The sequence below is a fragment of the Trematomus bernacchii genome, unplaced genomic scaffold (genome assembly GCF_902827165.1).
Source record: "Trematomus bernacchii unplaced genomic scaffold, fTreBer1.1, whole genome shotgun sequence".
NCBI classification, from domain to species: Eukaryota; Metazoa; Chordata; class Actinopteri; order Perciformes; family Nototheniidae; genus Trematomus; species Trematomus bernacchii.
Window position 1 is genome coordinate 1,828,035 of NW_022987840.1, and position 18,034 is coordinate 1,846,068.

At 41.6% G+C, this 18,034-nt stretch overlaps 1 protein-coding gene across 3 annotated transcripts in view; it reads left to right on the forward strand.

The window, feature by feature from the left end:
• Positions 1-17,014, forward strand: part of LOC117468507 (protein argonaute-3) — a 35,490-nt gene extending 18,476 nt beyond the window's left edge. Inside the window, exons 10-19 of one of the 3 annotated variants that reach the window (XM_034112663.1) lie at positions 1,609-1,752; positions 2,642-2,775; positions 4,125-4,309; positions 4,719-4,878; positions 5,106-5,196; positions 5,289-5,483; positions 6,539-6,673; positions 7,238-7,339; positions 9,135-9,334; positions 9,987-17,014. In XM_034112663.1, the coding sequence (XP_033968554.1) occupies positions 1,609-1,752; positions 2,642-2,775; positions 4,125-4,309; positions 4,719-4,878; positions 5,106-5,196; positions 5,289-5,483; positions 6,539-6,673; positions 7,238-7,339; positions 9,135-9,334; positions 9,987-10,095 (1,455 nt within the window). In that variant the 3' untranslated portion in view covers positions 10,096-17,014. Of the gene's footprint in view, positions 1-1,608; positions 1,753-2,641; positions 2,776-4,124; positions 4,310-4,718; positions 4,879-5,105; positions 5,197-5,288; positions 5,484-6,538; positions 6,674-7,237; positions 7,340-9,134; positions 9,339-9,986 lie in introns of those variants that run through there. The other 2 variants (XM_034112664.1, XM_034112665.1) reach the window with 2 other exon arrangements.
• Positions 17,015-18,034: the final 1,020 nt, after the last annotated feature.

Here is an 18,034-nt window from a genome sequence, read left to right on the forward strand (position 1 = left end):
TTGTCTGCCTGCTTGTCATTGCATTTGGCAATTACAAGACAGCCCTACCCAGGGTGAACAGAATACCAGAGTGGTAATGGCTTAATGTGTGAGGCTGCTACAGTGTCTGCAGCGCGTCGTTTAGAGAAAGATTGACAGTCTGCACACCGCCTCTGGCCACCATCAGATTAACAAAACAAATGTAGTATGCCGTTACCTTATTAAACCACATCTCCCTATCTCTTCTCTCAAAAGTGTCTGGACTTGCTTACAGGAAATCATTGCAGACAGCAGCGTGTTGGCGTTTTCATTTAGATGGCTTGAAACTGTCAGGGCAGTGTGGGCGGAACAGCAGAGAGACAGTAGAAAAAACAAAAAAGGAAATAGGTCCTATATGTCAGAACTATAAACTGAATTCAAAGTAAATCCAAATATCATTGGACATCTTGAAAGCTTGAAGTCATTTAGGATTAGGGTGCTGACATTTAGTGATAAATCACCAATTTCCATTACATTTGTCCTATGCACTGCAGAAGAAGCATGAAAGAAGAACAATACCCATGCAAACACAAGCAATGCCTCATTAGGGTTACACGCATAATCATAATGTGTATTTTAAACAATGACGGCACAGAGGCAAGCTGTAGTGGTTAAATATTTTTAATAAAAACAGTGCTGCCCTGCAATCTCTCTCAAGAGCTGTGTTAGCTTGTCATACAGTAAACAGTAGGAACAAAACATACTCTAGCTCACATGTGTCAAACTCAAGGCCCGGGGGCCAAATCAGGCCCTTGGTGGATTTAATTTCGGCCCGCTGGATAATTTCTAATTAATATTAGATCTGGCCCGCCGGTATATTGCACGCACACCTTCACTCAATCCTGAGGATTTCCTCAGCTCAGAGCCTGACCCCAAACATTGATGAACTTGCACGCAAGATGAGATGCCAAGTATCTGGCTTAGTGTGCATCACAGAGCAGCACACTGAGTTTCAATGGATGTTTCCTTCTGCACTTTTTTTCTTGCAACAACAGGGCATGTTTGGTTTTCTCTTTGAGGGAAATAGTTTTTTTGAAGCTGTTGTTGGCCTGTGGAAAAATGTAATCATAAGAAATGACTCCGGACAATCTGCAGATAGAGCCATAAGAAATGAATGCAACTGATTATTTAATGTTTAATTTTGTTTTTATAGGCAATAATTTAAGCTTTGTTAGTTCCAGGTTTAATATGTGCAATAAGTTCATTTCAATAAGTTTTGCAATAAACATTGAACCAGTCCGGCCCTCGACTAGTACCCATTTTTTTATTTTGGCCCACTTTGTATTTGAGTTTGACACCCCTGCTCTAGCTGATGCTGTTGGAGGAATATTTTGACTTTTTGTGAAAGATTTTCAATAAATAATTGTTCTTCTCTTTTAACTCTCAGCAAGAAAGCAAAAACATTTATTTCCCATAATGTCAAACTATTCCTTAAACCAAAACTAGCCACAATGAGTGAGTACGTATAGGACATTTCACTAGACCAAATGAGTTTATAATGTATACCTCTCAGCACTGCAGTGTTCCTTACTCCTGCTGTATACCCGGGCCTGACCCTGAGTCATATTTTCCCGCCTCTTTTCCCTGTAGGTGCGCAGTGCCAACTACGAGGCAGACCCCTTTGTGCAGGAGTTCCAGTTCAAGGTTCGCGACGAGATGGCCCAAGTGACGGGGCGAGTGCTACCTGCCCCTATGCTGCAATACGGCGGCAGGGTGAGCACAGAGCACTTTATGGTACCCTTCCTTTAAATCATGCCCATTATCTCTGTTTGTCTGACACGCTCTCCCCTCACTGAGCTTTTGCTCCACTGTCTCTGAGGGGAACTAACACACTGGCTTCTGTTTGTGCTTCATGGTGTCAGTCTTTTTCTTTGTGTGGCTGAGTCTCAGTAGTGCCCATTTTTGTCAAATATTGAGGAGCTTCCTGTAAGCATTTTTTATTATTTTTGAGAGAGAGAGATGGGTTACGAAACCTATTTCTCTCTGTAAGAATAACTATTATGAATTAAAAAATAGAATACCCAAATCATAATTGAATAGCTTATAAAGTAGATCCGTCTTAGCAATGTTAATTATCCTTAAAAAATGTTGCATTAGGAAGCATTTTACTGAGACTGAACCACAGTGTTGATTAACATCCGTCTGTGTATGTTTTCTGAGGAGACACACCTTTACTGTACTGTTATACCTTAGGATGTGTGCATTAGTGAGAACTATAACATATTTGCTATAACACTGTGCTGTGCAAGTATCATCTTGCACCATTATATATTCACTCACATAGTGCATCCCTTTACTCTCCAATTAAATGTAACTTGATTATATTTTTGATTTAGTCAGTGAGTTGTGTCTCCAGCACAAATAGTTTTTGCATGTTTCTTTGACTGACATTCCTTTCTTTTGTATGAAAATGAGTGTTAATACATTTTGGTATGGATGAAGAGTGTGTATGGGTTCTGTGGGATTTCAGAAAGTAATAGTGTGTTTGTGTGTGTACAGAATGGAAGTGAGTACACACTTGTCTATCTCACTGTCCAAGTGTGAGTGTGTATGAACAGTGCGGATATGAGTGTTTGCCCACATAATCACGAGTACATGTGGTGAGACTGCAATGTTGTTTCAGAACCGCACTGTAGCCACGCCCAGCCACGGGGTGTGGGACATGAGAGGGAAGCAGTTCCACACCGGGGTGGAGATCAAGATGTGGGCCATCGCCTGCTTCGCCACACAGAGGCAGTGTCGCGAAGAAATACTCAAGTAGGATTATTTGAAAATGTTTGTTTTTCCTGTAACAATTTAAAAATACCTTTCTGAGATTGTGTTGTCTCTGTGCGTGCAGTTTAAAAAAACAAACTTTTATTTATTCCACAAATATATAACATACATGGAGATGTTCATAAAAATCACACCCGCCTCAGTTTATAGTCCACTCAAATGTACACGTTATTGCTCACATACACATACATACATTACCCCTTTCCTTCCAAGTCCAAATTACACATAAATACAGACATTTATTTAAATTCTCTGACCTTTCCCTGGGTAGTCGGTACAGACAGGTATGCTTACAAATCCGAAACAGGTGCTAGTTGTGCGTGCAGTTTTTAAAGATATTCTTAGTTTAATATTCCAATAACTTACCTATTTCTCATTAATCTTAATGTAATCGTTTATTTTGTGTGTGTATTTTTGTCTTAAAGGTGGGGTAGGTGATTCACTTCAGAAACACTTTTTGTTATATTCCATGGAATGCTCTTAACATCCCGATAGCAATGAATACATTAAATGCTTTGACAATAAATACATTAAAAAATGTCATCTGTGGAAGCCGAGGCGCTGTAAAAAGCACGACCAATCATCTGAGCCGGCCCGGCTAAAATAACTGGATGGCCTACCTGCCTGTCAGCCTTCCATCTGTGCACAAACTTATCTCGTGCCCTCATTGGTCATGTGCGCGTTCGTGTGTGTTGGAGGAGTGGCTCTGTAAGGAAGTCTGAAGGAAGAGGCAGATTTTTTCCGGTTGTGTACTTTCAAGTTCTAGCGCACTCGAGTTGGTTTCTCCATTCTTACCTACCCTACCTTTAAGAGATTGCAATCTAGCATCATTTTCTATATTCTGTTTCAAATGATAAATTAAAGAATGGGAGCATGTCTTCAATCAGCAGCTGCACAGCCTTACATTCCTTTATTATTATTATTAGTATATCTTAACTAGGTAATAACAAAAGGACAGTGCTCAAATAACAGTTACAGTACCAGATTTGATAAAAGAGTAGTTTTCATTGATAGTCCCTGGCTAGATTAAAAACATCCGTACTGTAAAAACTGCAAACGGCCTTATGCTGCATGGAAATTGCAATTATGCGCTTAAAAAATGGTAGAAAAACATTTCAAAATGTTAAACTTTACTTAAGAAAACTTTATTATGTCAAACATCATTGGTACACCATTTGCTATTAAACAAAGAACCATATTTTATTTTGTGCTGACAACATTTCTGCATGTGCTCATTCATATTTTGTCCAACGAACAGACCCAAGCTAGTGTTTTTACTTTCACTCAGTTCACTCTCCACTCTGACCTCCTGCTTCTTCCTCCTCCTGTAGGGGTTTCACAGACCAGCTGCGTAAAATCTCTAAGGATGCTGGGATGCCCATCCAGGGTCAGCCATGTTTCTGTAAATACGCCCAGGGAGCGGACAGCGTGGAGCCCATGTTCAGACACCTGAAGAACACATACGCCGGACTGCAGCTCATCATCGTCATTCTGCCCGGAAAAACTCCTGTCTATGGTCAGAAAACTGCTGAAAATAAATATTCTATCAGAGCCCAGAGATATGCTTGTGGTTAGGACTGTGTGGAAAAACTAATGCAATTCTAGGAGTGCTGATGCAGCGACAGAGCCATATTGAGAAGTGTACTTGACGCTCTATAAAACATATTTTCCTTCCACATTATATATTATATTATTTCTGTCTTTGTATATTTTTCTCTGACTGCACATACCCTTTTTTATTCATAAATCCTGCAGTGTTCCCAGGTGACTTCTCCCTCATATCTTTAATATTTAACTATAATCATGAGCCTCCCTGACTCTCCATTTTCTTGCACTAATATCAACATTGTTGCTACTTTTGCAAGAAGGACATTCTTTTAAAACTGCTTTTGTTTCTGATGCCCACTCTTTGAACCCACCCACAGCGGAGGTAAAGCGCGTTGGGGACACCCTCCTGGGCATGGCCACGCAGTGCGTCCAGGTGAAGAACGTGGTGAAGACGTCTCCTCAGACCCTCTCTAACCTCTGCCTCAAGATCAACGTGAAGCTGGGAGGCATCAACAACATCCTGGTGCCTCACCAACGGTCAGTCATGCTCTGTTTTATCCTCAAATAAAGCGTGCTCTACGGTAGTGATGCAGTCTTTAAATAATGTCATGGAGCTTGGTAAATTGTCTGATATTTGTAGACACCTGAAAGAAAAACCCACACACACCATAGTAATAGATGACTTTACCATGCAAAGAAACACTCTAAATATTGTCCTATAACTCATTTGAATGAATGTCTTCGATATGTTTCTCTATCAACAGCCCATCAGTGTTTCAGCAGCCAGTTATCTTCCTGGGAGCAGATGTCACACACCCTCCTGCTGGAGATGGGAAGAAGCCTTCAATCGCAGCAGTGAGTTTTTATCTCTAATTTCCACCTGAGCTTGAATTGATTTACTCTTGATTGACCCCCTGCAATCCGTCACCAACCCCCCTCTCTTCCAGGTGGTAGCCAGTATGGACGCTCACCCCAGCAGATACTGTGCCACAGTGCGAGTCCAGAGGCCCAGGCAGGAGGTGATCCAGGACCTGGCCTCCATGGTGCGGGAGCTGCTCATCCAGTTCTACAAGTCCACTCGCTACAAGCCCACCAGGATCATTTTCTACAGGGATGGGGTTTCAGAAGGCCAGTTCAGACAGGTCAGCTCCCACTGTCTCTCTCAGTTCTCTTCAATAGGCGCTTTCACACCGGAGTACTTTTCCCAGTATAGTTCCGATATAGTTCCGAAAATTTGCATTCACACCAAAAAAATCCGGAACTAGAACTTAGTTCATGGGAACCTTTTTACCCCCTTTTTCAGTCCCTGCTAGAGAGCAGGTACTTTCATGGGAGAAAAAGGTTCCCATTTCTGATTGGCTGGGCGGATTGCAAACCACGCCCCGTAAAACTCCCAAAAAGTTTTGTGAAGCCGCTATTTTATTTGCTCGCATTAGCATTATTAGCATTAGCATTAGCCCAGCGCACCAACGGAGAGAGACTAACTTATGGCAACACAAAATAAAACATGGGAGCGGTGGAGATGAGGAGGTGTCGGCGTTTCTGGAAGCCAGTCCCCAACTCCGGGGACTTCCGGCCGGGGACTTCGGGTGGCAGTATACGCCGTGAAGTTGTTTGCGGCCTGCCAGTAAACCCAACGCAGAAGAAGAAGAAGTGACGTCAGCGGCTTCATTTGCCTAATCCTCCCTCAGGGAACTTATTCTGGTGTGAACCTATATATACAGTCTATGGTGTGAACGCGATCTGCTCTTTAGTTCACTAAGTACGGCAAAGTAGGCGCTTTCACACCAAGTACCAAGTTCATCAGAACTCTTTAGTTCATCAGAACTAAAGGGTCAGGGTTGGAATTCAACACCAGCCGAAATTCTGAGTTTGTTGCAGGATTCCCTTTTACAAGTCATAAGTTAGATGGAGACATGTGTTTTGGTAGTTTTTGGCTCTTACTGGTTGTTCACTTCATACGTGCATATTCCAAAATAATTATTTATCACAGATGATTACTTGAGAAACATTTTTACAATGGTATTTTCTTCTATTTAAACTATGATTGTTTGCACAGTAGGATTATAACTAAACACAGTGAAACATTGATATAATCAATATGTGGATGAAAAATGGACTGTACAGTCATTGAAAGAATAAATAACGGGTGACAGGGGTTGTTTTTATGAACATGTTTCCCCTCTCTTCTCCTCAGGTGCTGTATTATGAGCTGCTGGCTATTCGTGAGGCCTGTATCGCCCTGGAGAAGGAGTACCAGCCTGGCATCACATACATTGTTGTGCAAAAACGCCACCACACGCGCCTCTTCTGCGCCGACCGCAATGAGAGAGTGAGTCCCCACGACCTACCTAAACACACAGGCACACACACTCTCACTCTCTTTAAGTATGACCCATTAAAGTCAGTACAGGATGTTATCTGGTAGTCCATATTTTCTTTTTTTATGCCCTGTGCTTGCACGTTAAGCACTCAAAATGGGCCTCCTTAATTACCTTTTGTTGTCAATTGGCCCGTTCACCCTCCTAACCCCTGTAATTGCATTCGATTAAAACATTAGGGCCCATTTCAAACCGAGAGCTCTGGAGTGGCACTCAAGGCCCCTAGAGTAAGACTCTGCTAGTAACAACCTTATTTTCAGGCTCTTTAGAGCATTAGGCTTTTAATTAGTTGATTGTGAGGCACTTGGTAATCCTTTGCCTGGCTCGGTCCATCAACTAGTTCTCTTTTCAATGATGACATTATTTTTAATGCAGTGCTTTAAAAGCCTTGTTTTCCGTGACTTTTTCTACATCATCCATTTTCTGTTGTTTTGGTTTTCACTGTGAAATTATGAGAAAAACACAGTCAAAGGGCATTAGTAGAGACTTACTAACCTTTCCTCTGCTTTTATCAGGTCGGACGTAGTGGAAACATTCCTGCTGGTACCACCGTGGACACGGACATCACACATCCCTACGAGTTTGACTTTTACCTCTGCAGTCACGCTGGAATACAGGTCAGACAATGTCCTGTCCTCTCTGCACAGCAAGGTTTCATCACCCTCTCCTTCACTTAAATCTGAAGGCTAAACACTTTGTGCTTCTGCCATCTATGCATTCTTGCAAAACGATTAGATAGAGGACTCAGAAATGAAATGGCCACAGGAGAAAAAAGAGGAAATACTTCTCGTTTTTCCCTTTCCTGTTATTTCTTGAAGTTAGATTCCCAGGAGTGAAAATTAGAAGGTCAGTGAGTTTCTGCAGCAGGCTGTTTTCATCTTTAAATCCTAAACCATCATTGTGCTGTTTTTATTCTAATCCATATTAAACTGCTCTGTTTACATTGGTGGACATCAGGGCTATTCAATTGGCGGCCCGCGGGACAAATCCGGCCTTGGGGTGATATTTACTGGCCCTTTGAGTATAATGTTAAAAAATATACTTTTTTTTTCCTTTAAGATTCTTTTTTTTTTTTTTGGGCCAGAGTGCCTTTATTCCAGAGAGGGTCTTACATTGAGAGATAGAGGGGAAGACAATGCCTGAAAACTTTGGCGGGCTCGGGTTTCGAACCCACCTACTAGTTACTGTAGTGACAAACTGTCATTTATTGCATCTCTGCATGAATAATTAGATCATTTCCCCTAAATTAAATCAGATTAAATGATGTTGATGGTTAAATTAGCTTCACATGTAGGCCTACTGAGTTCTGAACTTGCCATTAATGGCGCGTTTCCACTACACGGCCTCGCTCGGCCCCGCTCGGTATGGCTGGGCCTCGTTAGGACTGGCTCACTTTATGGCGCATTTCCATTACAGTTTAGGAACTGGGGCAGTATCTATAGTAACGCAGTGTAGGCGGAGCCGTGACGTGATCTTCAGAGAACCCCAGAAAAACAACACAGCCGTTAGCTGTTAGCACTCAGAGCTCACAGCTCCTCATATATGTTCAGAAACTAGACAACAGTTAAACAAGTACAAACCACAGACTGCCTGTGTCATGGTGAATACAGTCGCTGCTTTATTTATGTCTGTATAGGCCGTTGTTGTGAGTGTGGACGGTCGGAGCATATACTGCGTTAGCTTAGCCAATCTCCATTTAGAACACACGCATTTTAAAAGGTTTTTCGCCTGCCGTCTGTCTGCAGACTTGACAAAGCATTAATTCATGGTTTTTACTAACCGGTATCAGTATGTTGTTACTTCGGCATCATTTTGAAACGTGTATTACAATTAAATCACGGTCAAATATGTCCATCTTGTTGTAATTGTAGCCCCCTTGCCAGCGATTCTCTCTCTAGTTTAGCATACTCAGCCCGACTCAGCCTCGTTGTCTCTGGCCCTAGACCCGCGATTTTATGAGGCCAGAAAAACTGTGAATTAGTACCCGCCGGCCGGTACTAGGCCAAGTGGAAACGCAACCAAAGACGGGCCGCTGACGTCACAGCCCTCTTAAACCGTGCTCCGCGCTGTAGTGGAAACGCGCCATTAGACCTATAAAGGCCTTGGGGCTATGTTGTTAGATTGAATTAAACACAATATATGCACTCCACTATGCTGTTGTAGTATTTACTGTATCTGAAGCTCTTAATATGATATCATTCCAAACTAATTGAATAGCCCTGGTGTACATTATAGTTGGTTTTTTGCATCTCTATACAAACACTTTATATATGTATAAGATTTTCAAAGGTTAAATTGTTTTATTTTAGTTGTTAGATTTGACCACTTGTTTGTTTCTCGTTGTAGTTACACAGTAAACATATGTTATCTTAAATGTGAATCTAAAAATGTGTCCTTTCATCCTTCCCCCAGGGCACCAGTCGGCCCTCCCACTACCATGTTCTGTGGGACGACAATTGTTTCACCGCTGACGAGTTCCAGCTGCTCACATACCAGTTGTGCCACACCTACGTGCGCTGCACCCGCTCCGTCTCCATCCCTGCGCCCGCCTACTACGCCCACCTGGTGGCCTTCCGTGCCCGCTACCATCTGGTGGACAAAGAACATGACAGGTGAGGAAGAGAGAGAGAGTAAACACGAACAGGCTGGATGAAAAGATGTTGGACTCTACACTGATACTTTTATTAACAAAAGCTGCCACTAACAACTATCTTTCTGTCGACTAATCCATAGAATTTTTCTTAATTTTCCTCAAAAACATCTATTTGACCATTTAAATCAAGTTTATTTGATCTTATCATTGTATTACTAAGCACAATAAAATTATGCAATCTCGTTACGCAAGCATGATTTAAAAAAACCAAAGGGAATATGAGTTAAGTCAGTAGCTCAACTCCTCGGGAATCCAAGTTGCCATTTAAATAAAATAAGTAATAAAATAAATGTCTGCCTATTAAAACATTGCAACATGTTAAGAGTGTAGAAGACAGGAGTAATTAAGAGAAAGGAAGGGGAAACGGTTACATAATTACATCATTTTTGACTTGTTTTCTACTTGTTCACAAAGGGAAACTTGCCAATTTTAAAGCAGGAATGTTGGGGCATTACATGCAGATAAACGGCCCCTCGCCAAATTTTGATTACCATTTATTTAATGCGTTTTAATAACAGTATTGTAAGACTTTCAAAGTATTCTCAATGGTCCTGCATGCATGCCATTTTTGTACGTTATCCATCGTAACTGTTCCTCTCCTCCTCCTGCAGCGCTGAGGGCAGCCATGTGTCCGGGCAGAGTAACGGTCGGGACCCCCAGGCGCTGGCCAAAGCCGTTCAGATTCACCACGACACCCTGAGGACCATGTACTTCGCCTGAGCTACACCTACCATCACCACCATCGACCCCCCCCCCCCCCCTTTACACACACACACAGACACAACCATGCACACCTGGCTCACCAGTCGAGGAGTCTTCAGATGTGCAAGTCCCGCCCCCAACCCCCCCCTAAACGCCTAGTCAATCCAGACCTGACACTGTGCAGAGGAGAGGAGGGAGGAGGGAGGGGAGGAGGCACCCCCACACTGGACTGAGGATGCAAAAGCTGCTTTAAAAACAAACAAGAGAAACTCAGCACTATTATGCAATATTGAACAAGCCAACTAGTTTATTTTCTCCTCCATCAAACCCCCTTCTCAGCGCCCCTCTTTTCCCCGGTTTGTCTCCTTTACTTGTGGCCTTGTGGGTCCTTTTCCCTTCCTTTAGCACAGTCTTTCCTTAAATCTTCTCCTTTGCCATCTACAATACCTCAAGTCAGTTTAAGCAGCAGCACTTTTACATTCTGTTTTAATATTACAAAAGAGGAAGCGGAGAAAGGAAGGGTCAGCGTTGTTGGTGGTGATTTACTTTGGACCAGAAGTCCTCCCAGTTGCGCCAGTTATTTTTCCTTTCTCCTCTTGTTTCCCTCTGATCTGTCACTTTTCATTCCTGTGTGAAATCACCAGTTTCTTTTTTAGTTGTTGAGCACAACACACTGCCACCTGTTGGCCACGAGGTATAAATGCCCCTTTAAAGTCACAACATTGAGTTGTTGTCTTACAAGGTTTCCGATGAGTTTGGATTTATCTTTAGCAGTCAGCTGTCACATTTAAACTGACAGTTTCTATTGGCTGATATTTAAATTGCAGCCATCTATGGATTTTTATTTAAAGTATAACACTGTTATTTGATTCTGATTTTTATTTTTCTTCTACATTATGTGAAACATTTTATTATTACGACTTTTTTTTAAATCATTTTAATCATGTAAGCTTGTGTTTTTAATCAGAGTATTCATCATGCATTCATGCTCTCAGTGCTTTATCTCACATTTCCCTCTCTTGAGTTTGAGATCACATCAATGGTTTCCTCTAGTGCAATAAATAGCTGAACTAAGGGACGTGGCTCTAAGAGGACGTAAATGATACATAAGAGCAGTTCATTTGAAAGTGAGTGTCCTCAAAAGGAGAACGGTTTGCCACTCGTGAGGCACGTATGTATGGCTCCTCATTGAGACAGTTGATCAGCATGTTCTTAGAGTTTGCCCTTGACGTTGGGCAAAAATGGTGCAACTGCAGTTTCATGTTTTTACTTGAATTGAAGGATTTGATGCCTCCGTGGTTTGAGATGATCATCATTTCATAATTCCTGATCATCAGTTTGCTAATGAGGCTGATTTTCTAAGGCAGCAAAGAGGAGTGTAAAGGCCATAAAGAGGTAGTATTCAAGTGCCTGGTGGAAGTGAAATATTCAAACTTGTTATAGGGATCATACTTCAGTTGGTTAAATAATCAGATAGCATATTCCAACAAATGGACAGCATAAGAAGGTTTCACCCGATGCCTCTTGTTCTCCTGACTTTTCTATACATCTCATTCTAATCATCCTAAGATCAATGTATTTATTATGTTTGCCTACACAGCAGTGTTAGCTAGCTGTTGGCGTTGCTTTGAAGCAGTGTTTGAGCGAGCCTTGCTGTCTTTGTGCTTAAACTTCACCTGACATGTATCCAGCTGCTACAGTGTGTTTGTACCTCGAGTCAAACTCTTCATAAACCAGATCCTACAATAAATTCTGCCGGACTTGTAATGTAATTCCTGTCCATGCAACCGGGCCCAAAGTGGTGACTTGCTGCAGAGGAGTTCGGTTGGTGACCAATATTTGCAGCAAAAGTCCTGCTGTTTGTTGATTTGGGTCACAGCTTAGCTCCTCTGTGCCACTGAAAGCTCGTCTCGGGGGTGTTTTTAAAAGCTAACTGCACTTAAAAGAAGCTGTGTTTGGGGAGTGAACACAGGCCTGGTGCTACTCTGTCTGAATTAGAATCTGAATGAGACTCTGGATGAGCAGGTGGGAAGGGAAGTAGAAAAAGGAACAGTAGACCTCACTCACTTTAGGACAGGAGAAAATCCCACTGCTATGGTTTGAGGATGTCAATCGGTAGTGTTGAAAACCTGTAACGGTACGATGGCGGACGTTCCCTCGGAGGTGTATTGTTAGTCCTTCTGACTGCCTTTCATAGGCTAGCCTTCCAGTGAGGAAGCCAGTGGGTTTGAGCCTTCATCATTTCACTAGAATCATGTAGTGAAAGCCTTTTTCAAAGCCAGATCAAAAGTATATTTGTACATTTTAAATGATGTAATGCACACCACTTATTTTTGCTAACGGAAACAAATGTAGTCTAATTATTAATCTTAGTAATACATGTATTATGAAAAGTAATGGTTAAAAAAAGGTATAATAACAAAGTATTGCAATAGACTGTTGACTTGTTCCTGTGTCACTGTATGACGTATAGTTTATATGTGAACAGTGGTGGGTTTGTTGAAACTAGTGACGTGTGTTTGGACTGTCATACTGTTATTGATAGGGATGGGGACTTTAAACCGCCTCTTGCTTCGATGTTTGGATGTTGAATGCCTATTTCTTTCCCTTTTTTTTGTAGATCTCGTACAGTCAGAGGTTTCTTGTAGAGGAGAGAACATATTCCATACTGTACTCTTAAAGGCTTTGTATTAAGACGTTAAATCCCTTTTGTGGTGACAAAGGGTAAAATAGACTAAGAGTCGGTTGTATTAAGCTTCAGAGTTTCTGCTCTTGAATGGTTTTTTTAAGGTTTTTTCTTCAACTGGTGCTGACGCCTGCTCCTTATCAGGAAAACGAGTGAAAAGAAAATGTGGTTCTGAAAGTGTTGTTGATCCATTTCAAGGACACGTGTGATCAAAGACAAACGTAACAAGTGGTAGTGGTTCTCCATTTCTTTTGTGTTAAAGCTTGGAGGGATTTACGTGGGATTGCCACCTCTGTTGCTTTACTCTCCTTACCCGAGCCACTTCATGAGTTACCCTGCCGGTAAGTCTGGAGTGACAAAGCCTGTAATCTTATTGCTGCTCTTTTCCCCTTTTTTGCTCTCGAACATTTACTCCCCTTCGCCAGAGGACTAAAATCCACGGCCGTACAATCCCATCCTGTACCGCTGGGAGGCACGAGGAAGATTAGAGCTCTGTAAGATATAGCAGATTCAGTTTTTAATTTAAAGATGTGTGATTTAGACGGAATTAAAGCTGATCAGCGATACGTTTGTGGCAGGTTTTGTTGGAGGTATCATTTGAGTCCATTTATAACTCACTATCTCTGCCGCTGGTAATGGATGTTCAGTTTGTGTATTATCTACTCTCTGGAGGGCAGTTGAACACATGTTTACATAGCAGATGTGTTTGCCTCGCTTACAAACTGAAATGTCATCAGCTCTGCTTTGCAAATATCAGCTAGTAGAGAAGTGACCTAACATGAGCAAGGCCGGACGGAGCCTGTGGAAGTGAACGCTGGAAGGGATACGAAGACATTGTTTATTTGGCCAATTTGTCCTCAGCAGACATTTGTGTTACAGAGAAGGGGGTGTAGTCTTGTTTGTTTCTATTAAAATGACTTGATTGAAATGAGAGGCTACACCCAGCCTAAAGCCAGCTGTGGCCTTTGGCTCTCTGATTAGGATTCCTAATAATACAGTCTTTTTCTGGAAGCTGGAAAACGTCTTACACCTACTAAACGAAGGCTGTCTGATGAAGAAAAAACGGCAAAATGAAGGTCAATGTCACCTTTTTAAATGGAAGTGTTCCATTTCTAGTAATCCATCTTTGTCCCTGATTTTGGTCGCTCTCTATTTGCAGTGAAAGGTAGCAATGGAGCGAGAACAAGTCCACAGAAAGTGCCTTTCCTCTTGATGGTGCTGTAAATGGAAAGATAAAATGTAAAAATTCAAAGACATCTCCTTGAACATACTGCAGTGCAGGAACAGCTGCATTTACACACATACTGTACACATTTATTTCCTTTAGAAATGGCAATGCAAACTTGTGTTTCCTGTATTTAGACATTACGCCTCAATAGAAGTAGAATATATGCCAAGTATATGGTTGTGGTTGAGCTTTCGCTTCCTATTGCATTTAGTGTCTTGGACCAATGGTGTCGTTGGTACAGTGGAAGGTGTGTTTTTGGGGTGGATAGCTGACGATAGCATAGTGACACAGCCTAACCCACGTATGACAAACAGAGCACAGCACTTTAGAGACTGCCACTCTCACTCAGACACATAGCCAAGAGGTTCCAATCTCTGTCCCTCCAGTCGCCTTCGTCCTCCTCGGATCCAAACCTCAGTGTGAAGGAGTTGAAGGAACGTGTGGTACCAAACAGGGCAGTCGGTCATTAAGTGTGCCTCATGCTCTCGCGACTCGGGTGGTTGTATTCTCTCTGGAGTCGACTCTTTGTTACAGCTAGGGCTGGGTGTCAAAACACAATCTCACTTACCTCCTAGAGTTTGGCATCGACCATTTTGAAGCATCTCAAACAGAAAAAAAAGAAGGTTTTTACAATAGACTTTTGCACTGAAATATAAAGGTTTTCTTCTCGAAGGGCATTTTTACTAAGAAACGCAACATAAGTGGGATAGAAAACTTCTTAAGAAAGCATGAAAGACTGATAATAGTTTGCATATTGAAGTATGCTTTTAACCAAGTGTCATTTTACAGCAGCTTATAGAGATGGAATTAACACAACCAGTGTCAGTATTGAAGCGACGCCCAGCCCTAGCAGCAGCCAATGGCGTCCATCTTAGTGCCCTGCCATGTGTCCCTGATGGAGAGCGTGTGTGCCCAGCAGTAACCCTGTCTTGAGCCGGTAGGGTGTTGAATAAAAACAGGGTGGTCTGTAGTTCTTTGGGTACCTTTTCAGTCCAGGGGGGGTGAAATCTTTCTATTACAAGAGATCTAAGAAAACAAACACTGCACCTCACTTACCTTGGTATGCTGCATATGTTATACTACATGAAAGAAAACTGCAAATTGCTTTTATTATGACATATAATGCTTGAGTAATGCCTGATATTCTTATACGGTAACTATTTTAGAATCAAAATAAGTATAACTGTAAAAAATATTCTCTGTTTTTTGTCTTAACACTTATCCCGTTTTTGAGAAATTGTTCTTGAGCCGACTTTTATTTTGTTGTCCTATTTAAATGTGTTGTTCTTTAAATGTATATATGAAATATATATATATATATGCGGAATATTTTATGGTGTATTTATTGAGAGTGCATTCAAGCGGCTGGAGTCTCCGCATCATATTGCAGCGTGGTGGGGGCGGGGCCAGGAGGATGAGGCCTTTAGCCCCGCCCCCTCCACGTTGACCCCTTATTCTCCGAGACACGCAAGCACAATAATATGGAGGGGGGTGGGAGGTGGAGGACCTGATGATATTTATAGGTCAACTTTCCCTCCTCCTTTCCTAAATATTCTTTACCCTCCTCTTTTTTTCACCACCTGAAATGCCAACCCCCACAGCTCATCTCTGACAAAGGGTAGCCATTTCTGAACCGCGCCGAGTGCTTAATAGCCGCCTTTCTTCCATCTCGAGCTGTTAATTGGTACGTTAGCCATGTAAATTCCCTGATCCTGTAAAAAGGGCTGGTGGGAAAGCGTAAAATTTAAAGCAGCAGCGGGGAGAGGAAGAACAGATGTTGGCAAGGCAGGATTCTTTGGATCATGGTGAACATTTTGGCGTCACTCATTCCCTTATATTGTCTGTTTTCATGTTGTTTTCCCTCGTGCCAGAACATTTTCCAGCCGGGACAGGTCTCATTCCACACAGAAACACATGCCTCAGCCTTAAGTGCGTTAGTTGTCAGATTTCCATGTGACTTTATGATGCCTGTGTTGGGTTGCCTACAGAGAAACCAAGCCTACGTACTTGATCTGCCCCGATTCCCCGCCCTACATCCTAATTTCTTCTAATTTCTCATGTAAACCACTAACATTGCTGATGTACAAACAAGCTTTCACAGATTTCTCTGTCCCATTTGTACTGATGTCAGACCAAAACAAGGTCCGGGTCAAACGGCATTTGAAAGACTTATTGGCAACATGATGAGCAGTGCTTACCGCCTCAGGACTATCCTAATAACTGAATGAAATGAAACCATTTTGCTGAATTGACTTTTATACACCCTGACCCTGCAAGCTTATTGGTTATCATTGTAATGTCCTTGATGGCAAATCCAAAGAACAACATTTTCAGATGCAGTTTGACCCGGGCCTGGATTTCAGAGACCTGTGCCTGTATAACGAACCAAGAATGAACCGCGTTGTGATTCATTTCTGTTTTAGTTTCTTTGTTTTTGTTCCTCATCCCATTAAAGGGATCAAAGTCATGGAGTGTTGTCAATCCTATCCTAAAGTGAATAGGCCTTTAAACCAAATCATCTTGGTTTAATTAGTTTACTCTCATATTTACACCCATGGCTGTCAGATATTTGACCTGTTTTCATCCCATTAGCATTCCAAAAATAACCTTGAACCAAATATTGCATAAGAGATTAGGCTTCTGGTGCGGTTTTCCCCTCATATACACTAAATGGTTTTGAAAACAGATATTTGACAGTGGCCAGGGGTGTGTGTACGCTGGTTGTTCAGATTTTTTTCAATGTAGCATCACTCTTGTGTCTGTCTTATTTCAAACTCAATATCTTAGGACTCTTGATACCTCTGAGTGATGCACCAGCAAACGGATGTAAACCTTTACAGCCAGATGATCCATGTCTCTGTGTGTTGCAAAGGCTCTGTTGAACCAACAGCTATATTCCTCTCAGTTTTAAATGTCTCTTTTGTTTGTAACTCTCTCTTATAGGTTGTTGGCCTTTTAGTGTTGCTTTGCTTCAGTTTGAAGTGTATCTTTGACTAATACTTGCAATAAAATGCTTTGCTTTACCTTGGTTGTCTTGGTGCAATAGTGTTAGAAATACAAACAATATTTTTGTATGTATCAAGTGGAATTGCTGGAGATTTTTAAATATCAAAAAGTAGACAAATATTAAGGAATGCCATCAATAGCAGCACATTCATGTACACCTTTCACAATTTCAAACACGCACATTGAGTTTTGTCATACTAGTGTCATAGTGTACTTTTTAAGCACTTAGTATACACAGATATCTACATACTTAACAGCTATATAACAAAAGAAAAATATTTAGGTAGTCAGTTGTCAAACTTTGAAATGTTACTATAAGTTTTAACAAAATAGATATCGTTTTACCTAATATGTAATATTTATTTTCTATTATATTTAATTGTTCTATTGTAAACTAGTGTGCATCCACTGCACACCAAATACAGTCTGCTTTGAGAATAGTTTGAGTTTGTGTTGGTTATCCAAAATGTTCACAACAAAGGCTCTAACTTAGAGGAAAACATTATGTACCGTATCACCTCTGCGCCAGTGCTGTGGTTGTCTGTAAGAAGCTTTCATATATTGACTATTTTACCAGTTATACCTCTGGTTAAATGTTTAAACCTCCTAAACTACTGTATATTAAACGTTAAGAGAAACCAGCTGAGCAGACATTGAACAACATGAATAAAGGAGAGACAGCAAACGCGTGTGAAGACGGCTCCTTCTTTTGTTATGTTTAACTGATCCCTAGAAACCCCCCACCCCTAAAACTACACATTGTGGGGTTAACTTAAAGGGGACCTATCATGCAAAATGCACTTTTGTACGTCTTTTATACATGAATATGTTTCCCCGGTGTTCCAGGGAACTCACCAAGTGTCAGAAAACACAACCCTCTCTATTTTCCTCCATACCCAAATCTCTAAAAAAGGGGCTGCAACGGATCTGATAAAAACTGATCCAGATTTGAACACTGTCCTGACGTCTGGACAGTGGCACTATGGCTATTGGGCCAACTCCACCAATCAGGAGGAGACAGCCACGGCCATTGCCGT